Source organism: Branchiostoma floridae, chromosome 4, assembly GCF_000003815.2.
Source record: "Branchiostoma floridae strain S238N-H82 chromosome 4, Bfl_VNyyK, whole genome shotgun sequence".
NCBI lineage: Eukaryota > Metazoa > Chordata > Leptocardii > Amphioxiformes > Branchiostomatidae > Branchiostoma > Branchiostoma floridae.
The window spans coordinates 23496877-23504786 of NC_049982.1; the positions used below are offsets into that span (position 1 = coordinate 23496877).

A 7910-nucleotide genomic window follows, 5' to 3' on the forward strand; every position below is an offset into this window, starting at 1 on the left:
GGGCAGTAAAGCCAAAAGTAGGTGCATTTCAAGGAAATGATATGTTCTTTAAAGAATATTATTTTTAATGTGATCATTTGTGTATCATACATTGTAAGGATTTAAATTTTGTGTTCAGAATTTCACTGTTGAACCATCATGATCTTTTTTATTGGCCATCATGTAAAATAAGGAAAAGAGAAAGAAGGCAGATATTAGTTTATTTGATGAGCTAGAACATCTTTAGACATCCCTTTGAAAATGTCCCATCCCTCCATTGCAAAATTCAGTCAGAACGAGTGCCGTTGATTGTCTGTTTTGTCCCCCACATCTCTGCATTTTAATACATTGCATTTTAATGGATTTGGCATGGTAGCTTAAGAGCTGCCACATATGATAGCCAACAGCTAGAATAGTGTCTTTTTCCATTGGTGTGGGCATGTAGATAAAAACATTGTGTCTTGTTAGAATTTTTTATTCATTAAAAAAAAGTAATGGCAGGATATTTTTATGTATCAAACTGTTTGTTAGTCTGTATTGCCTGTAGCATAGATATTAACTTGGGAGCAAAAACTAGTTCAAATTAAACCATTCCTAAATTTGAATCAACTGGAGACTATCTTATCTGTTTGAGGCATCTTTATTGTACCTGGTCCGGTGGTTGTAGAATAAAAGGTAGGACTTTAAACTTTAAATGACCCGAGGCTTTCAGTGTCTCAGACCAAGGAGACTTTTAAAAAAAGATGGTCATACAACTTTAATCAACCTAAGTAAAGAATACAATGTACCTAGTATATCGTCAAAGAGATTTATAATGTCTTTGTTATTAATCATCTTAATGTAAACTGTAAACGTATGCAAAATAAAATGTACAATGCAGCATAAGCAAATTCTAATATTATCCAGAGGCATATCATGTGAATATTTGATTGTATGTTTTGATCCGTGGCCTTGCTCGTATAAACACAGGCACAAAGCTTGCGCAGATATAATCAGACTCAGGAGACATTACTCTACTGCTGGGCACAATAAAGAGATTGGGGATGACAACACCCACCTGTCATGTCTGCCATTGTGAGGACATAGATCATTGACATATCGCACAAGGCAGGGCTTGCGGGGATGCTATTGTTTGTAGCACTGTTAGGGATGGACCTGTATAGGAGCTGACAGCTGTTACAGGGCCTAACATGCGATGTTGTGTACTGCGCATCCCCATGGGAATGACTCTGCATTTCCTATGTATGTTATTCATCTCTTTCTGCGCTGTTCAAAGCAGACGGAGATTCAACCTTCACATTTCTTTCTTCTGAGATATATGGGGAAGGTGATGTTTATGTCGGCAGCATAGCTTTGTAGTGATGTTAGGATGAAACATGCTGGAGGCAGGGTTGTTTTAACGTCATTGTCAAGGAGAGATACGCCAAAAGGTCAGTAGGAAATATTTCTGATGGTTACATTGTTGTGGGTAAATCTGCTAGTACTGATAATTGACAAAGCATTTCAGAAATGTACGTTTCTGTTTCAGGGATGGTGATGGAATTGCTGCATGATGGTGATTGCAGCTGAAAGTGATTGGTAGCCACACAGGTAGCAGTTGCCATGGATACGGTTGGCATTGACCTGCAGTTCAGCTGTTCCAGGTGCGGTCATGCTCGCCGCTTTCCGACCCTGGGAGCGCTGCAGGAGCACATGCAGCAGTGTGTCGGGTACGGCGCGCAGATGTTCCCTTCTGGTAAGGACCAGTCTGTTATACCAGCCAGCCCGAGGAGACCGGGTTCTGGGATGTCCTTTCTCAGCCCTGTGTACGAACAATACAGCAAGGAGGCGCTAGAGCTGGAGCGGCAGCTCATTCTCGCTAAGGAAGCCGAACGGCAGAACCGGATGAAGAGAGGCTCTCCGAGGGGTTTCGACAGGTATGGAGACTTCACAAACTTGTACGCAAGCTTTCCGCCCGCGAGATCCTCGGTACGGTTTGAGGACGAAACGTGGGATTCGGACGACCACTACGATAACCTGGTACAAAGTGACCACTTCCCCTCGATGAAACAAAAATGGATGCCGCTACCGGATCGCTCCATTCTAAGGGATTACGAGCGAGGACATACTGACAAACGCGTAAAACATCACGAACCCGTTTTGTTCGGAAACAATAGAAGCTCTGTGCTTCCACAATCAAGTCGCGGTCTGTTATCCGCCAAGGAGCCGAGACTAACCGCAAACGAATCTCAGGTTCTCCATCAAATGCAGGAGGATCTGAAAAGGAAGGACTCCCTGTTAGAAAAGGCCAGCGAGGAGCTGCAGAAAATGACGCTAGAGAGAAGGAAACTACAAAGCGACCTCTCGGAGATGAAAAAGCAAATGGATGGCAATGTGGAAGCAGTGACCAGTCTGAAGGAAGCATTGCAGAAGAAGGAGAGTGAGCTAGAGCACAGTAAAAGGTAAGGTTTTAAGTATGACACACTCTTTTTAATATATACAGTATTACACATTGTGATGTTATTGGCCTAGAATATCACTGCTCTACACATTCAGCATGGGTCTCAACAACAATAGCTGTCCTTGAGTTAGATATATCCTTTCAGCATCTAGACAAATTTATTGAGATGACGTCCACAAAGATGTCTACATGTAGATATGTTACAATATTAATGAAAGGGAGAGGACAGGGAGAGGTGTTTGTATTAGATTATCTGCAGGTGTTACACTGATCACTGATCAATTAACAGATTGAAATAATAGAGCCACCCCAGTTGTTACATCCTGATCCCTGGGGATTTCCTCCTACAGACCAATCATCACTAATGAGCTTATAATTCTTACTATGCGACTACAGAGGAACTGGATGTATGGAAAATTTTATGCAATCTTTTTTTATGTCATCAGCAGTTAATGCTGCTGACCTCCTTTTCTTCTGCTACATATATGTTCTATTTCTTCAGACAAAAATCTTAATTTTTTTGCCAAATATTGTTGAAAAATCAAAGCAGGTATATGTGATCTTTTGAAAAATAGGACAGGATGTAGCTCAACTGGTAGCAGCCTCGCAGCCTCACAATTATTATCATAGTTGGAAACTAGGAGACCCTGGTCCTAATACTTGGTACGGCATCTTTGTTGGGGCTTAATTTTTGAATGGATGTTCATCATATATTCGAGAATGTGCCTCAAGCACATTAACGGGAAAGGGCACTTCCTCTGTAAAATTGTGTGGGTTCTGGAGGGTCCAAAACCCAAAATAACCCTAGGGTTCACTCACTAGGTGAACCCAAGATAACCCGAGCCCTGAGACCGATGAACCCTCTAGAACCCTACTGGACCCACTTCCAGGGTTGAAGTGGGTCCATTTTGGCCGTTTTACCCCACTTTAACCCACTAAGATCGGGTCAAAATGAGTTCCTCAACCCGCCGGAACCCGCCTGGGAACCCACTAGAACCCACCGGCGGGAACCCGGCAGAACCCGCCGGGGATGGCGGTCGTCATGGTAACGAACCCAATAGAACCCGCTTGCGAACCCGGCAGAACCCACCGGCGGCGCGCGGTATGGCGGTTGTCATGGAAACGAACCCAATAGAACCCGCTTGCGAACCCGGCAGAACCCACCGGCGGCGCGCGGTATGGCGGTTGTCATGGAAACGAACCCAGTAAAACCCGCTCGCGAACCCGGCAGAACCCACCGGCGGCGCGCGGTATGGCGGTTGTCATGGAAACGAACCCAGTAGAACCCGCTCGCGAACCCGGCAGAACCCACCGGCGGCGACCCTGACGGAAGCAAACTGTCTGGTAATTGGGTTCAACGCTGCCGGGAGTCGGGTTATTTTGGGTTGTGGTGGGTTTTGAACTGCCAGGGGAGCGATTTCGTTCCACCCAGAACCCTCCGACTTCTTCGGTGTTGGGTATCGCAATGCGCAAAACCCGACGCTGGCGAGAAATGGAATGCTCGCTTCTCAGTTAGAGCTGAATTGAACGAAGGACTCGGTTGAAAGGCGAGCTGTCTTATTTATGTTATTCCTGAATGAACCATCTCCGTCTTGTGTCATGTTTGTGAGGCTTTATTTGTAAAGGTCGCAAAATAACGGCCCTCTGATGATGTGTAAAATTGTATTAAAATCGGAAGAAATTTGGGGGAAATGCTCATGCGGTCGTTACGAATTGGCCGTGATCGTAACGTAGGGGTGGGGGGTCAACTGGACCCCTAGCGTTGTCAGAAGTCGCCGCCGACTTTTTTTTTTTTTTGCGCCGCGTAATCTTTCGTGTAAATTTCTAGGAAAAGGGCACAACCCTGGCGCTCTCCGTTACAAACTCAGCCGGATGCTTAAGCTTATTTTAATGAACTAATGGCAGTTTTCTGATATATTCCGAGATCCTCTAGGATCCGAAAACTGCTATCTTCTCAACTGAAGCATGTGTAACGTTTTTGTTTACATTGCCTAACGTTGCCGGCAGCCCTCTCATCAATTTGAAGTGGCACGTGCGTGCGACAGCCACCCCACAGTCGGAGTTTTCTGATAGGCCTACCCTAGAGGGTACGCCCCTTAGAGGGCGGAGTTCATTATCTGAGTCTCTTTGAGCGCTTTCCAGATCCGACTTTGTTTACCGTGATTGACAGTGGAACCATGGGAACCTTACCCCCTGGCCCCAGGAGCGGAAGGACGTCTTCGTGGTGCATATATTATTAACCATTACAAGGGATCAATTTTCCCCGGCCTAAAGAAGAAACATGCAGATGCGCGATGCATCTCTGCCCTGGTCTGCCTCAGGAAAAAATTGTGACCATACCATGCTGGTCCATGCGCTGGAATCTATCACAAACAATATTGAGAACTTATGTATGTTCATACCTGTTAGCTGGAGTGGTATGGGATTTGTTTGCACACACTGTCACAAGGATTATGTGGGGTTTTCAAACCACAAAAATGGACCTTCTCGGCCGGCTGACTCCTCTAGCGTACGGTGACTCTATTTGTCCAATTTCGACAATTAGACCATCAAACCACGAAGCCTGGTAGAGGCTAGGAGTGTTGAAGGCCTGTCCAAAATGTTCTATAGTATATCTGCATTTGATATTCGGACGTCTACTGGATTTGAAGAAGAGAGACCGGAGGCATACACACACTAGGCCAGCTTCATTCCTCTGGCAGCTTTTAATACTTATCTTATGCAACCGTGGGATCTGCTTGGAGATTACCAAAGATAGGCGTAGCGACCCGCTCAGAACGGGGTCAGCGCCCCTCCGTGTTGTATATTTTGTTGTGTAAGGCCATGTTGATTACATTACATGGATGACATCATCTGGGAACTCTAACACTGCCGCGAGCAAAAAACGTTTGGCCAAAGAAAAGCTGCTTTCATTATGAAATCTAAGTGGTCAGGAAGGCTGGACAAATAAATAAAACGCAGAGTATGGTATGTAACTGAATAATATCCAACCGACACCTGCAATAACGTTTGTGACAAGGCTGATCAGATAGATGGTCACCGTTGATTCTAAGTAAGACTGCAATTAACATGCTAAAGATAAAAGATTAAAAATCATACTCATGATACTGTACAAATCGTGCCAAGCTAAAATGATTAGGAGTCCTCGGAAAGACAACGCAAATTGAAACATGTGAGAGTATCTCCTTATCATAGGTTAAAGTACAGGACGACTATAGATTCTAATTCTAAACAATAAAAAATTTTCTCTACTTTCACTTTCATGTACAATTGTCTTTCTGAGTCGATCAGAAATTATAACTCCTAGTCCCGCCGCGTAAAACGTCTCCCGGTTTCGAAATACTACCCTGTGGCGGAACTCACTTCCGAAGAGAGCCTGGCCAAGCTACAATAGACTGCATACAAGGATACCAGAAAGCTTAGAGGGTCAAACAAAACTCAGCCTGCTCCTAGGTTTTCTGGTGGGAGGTATCCTACTGGGTCTCCAGGGAGACCGGCGTACAACCGATATGATATGCTTGGGACCGTTTACTACCGAAATAGCATTGCCTTACTATACAGCTCAACCCCTCCAGAGCACAGACCACGCACGGTATACAACTGTTGCGCATGCCAACATCTATCCGTATTGCGAAATTTATAAGAAAAAAATGGATTGCTGGTACTGGAAAAGTCGTGCTTATGTTAGTAAAATTAAACAAAAGCACTGCGTGCATTCAATCACAGCCGTGGACAGAATTTTGGCAGGGCGATATTGGTGCATCACTAACTTCGTTTTGAGACAGAGTGTTTGAAAGTAATGATAAGAGAAATGAGAGAGCGAGAGAGACAAAAACTTGTAAGTTTGACATCAATGAATTGAGGATTTTGTGATATCTGCAGCGGCTGATAATTTCTTTCGGTTTGTACGGTTGGAAATAAAACCACTGATCTTGTCTCCCCAGAAAAAGCCGGATCGGGCATTTCAACTAGCTTCCGCCAGGCCTTCGAATTCCTGCGGGGTACAGGGAGCGTAGAACGGGAAAAAAAATCGGGAAATTGGCCAAGGGAGTCAGTGCATGCTTTATGTTCCCTCCAGAGTGGCTACGCGACCGGCCAAACCCTCTAGTAGCAAAATCTATCGCGTGATAGATATTTTTTGAGATCGGGCTGGGGTCTGGTATTCAGGCTAGTAGCAAAACTCCCCTGGTGTGTAGTAGCCAGCGTGAGTCTGGTAGAGACTTCTTGGCCACTCCGGGCCACACCAGGCCAAGGGAAAATGCTTCCCAGATGTTCACTAGCCATCGAGGCGTTCTGGTCCCTACCCGGCCAGAAAAAATACACTTTGAGCAGAAAAAAAACAGAAATCACCAAGTCAATGTATCCCATGATGTGGTAGTACATATCACTCTCTATTCTATTAAGAGAAGACAAAGTAAAAAGTCTGCCTTCTTGTATTCTTTCTATGTTTTAAGAATTCTGATGAGCCTTGGCAACATGATCTACTCGGTGGTAAGAAAAAAATTATCATCGTGCAGCGGGGCCGGAGCAGGGGGCATTAGGGACCGTTCCTAATGTTTCCTCGTATCCTTGGGAAATAATTATTTGGCGATTCAAACTGATTCCAAGCTCCATCTCCTTAACAATTAGTCAACAAGAAGTTTGCAAAGACTCAGACTACCCCAATGTTCGGACGACGGACAAACTTTCACGAAGTCCAATAGTCCAGGCCGGGCTCAACCTCTGACGTCGTCCTCAGAATTTACATTCATGATTCTCCCCCAAGACCAGGACCTCGCAGATACTGTAACTCACATATCTGAAGCTGCTCTTTCCCAAAGATGGCCTTTAGGGGATCAACTAAAATGAAACTATTCACCGAACGAACATGGGAGCAAATTATTTTGTTTCAAAAATGAAGATGGTCTTCTGAAGATGATAAACTACACATTTTGGCCAAATAAATCTAACTAGCTGTGTGCCGTCCCCCTCCGACAAGCAAACCCCCCGGGTAGGGTCAGATAGATAAAAACTCGGGGTTCTATTAGAAACGATCTCCGGAGGCTGAGCGGTAAGTTCTTAAACATCTGTAGCATATCATTTTCAACGAAAAACAAGCAAGTGACTGTGCTGCCAACAAAATGAGCACCACAATTTAAATTTAAGTGTATATATTTCCTCACCCCCCCCCCCTCCCCAGCCTACAGACTAGACCGTTAGATCCATGAAAAAATATTAGGTAATAGAGTGTCATTTTGATCAAGCTATTGTTTCAGCAACATAAAAGAGGATATCTTACCTCATTTAACTAGCAGGGACGTGTGTGGTAGCACCGGGGTGGGTCCATAATTCCTGGAGGGCAGTGAGTGACCGCCAAAAATCAGTCCCTCAATTTGGCAGATAACATGGTTCATCCTAGAGAATCCCGGGCATCCCAGTAATATCCTGAATCTGGATGATCCCGTTCCCACAACATGTCCGCAACAATATCCACAGTCAGACGCGAGATACA

At 44.7% G+C, this 7910-nt stretch overlaps 1 protein-coding gene across 1 annotated transcript in view; it reads left to right on the forward strand.

Moving 5' to 3' along the window:
* Window positions 1-1490: 1490 nt before the first annotated feature.
* The window catches only part of LOC118414563, a 40578-nt gene continuing 34158 nt past the window's right edge, over window positions 1491-7910 (forward strand). Inside the window, exon 1 of the mRNA XM_035818682.1 lies at window positions 1491-2420. Within this exon, the coding sequence (XP_035674575.1) occupies window positions 1582-2420 (839 nt within the window). The 5' untranslated portion in view covers window positions 1491-1581. The remainder of the gene's footprint in view (window positions 2421-7910) is intronic.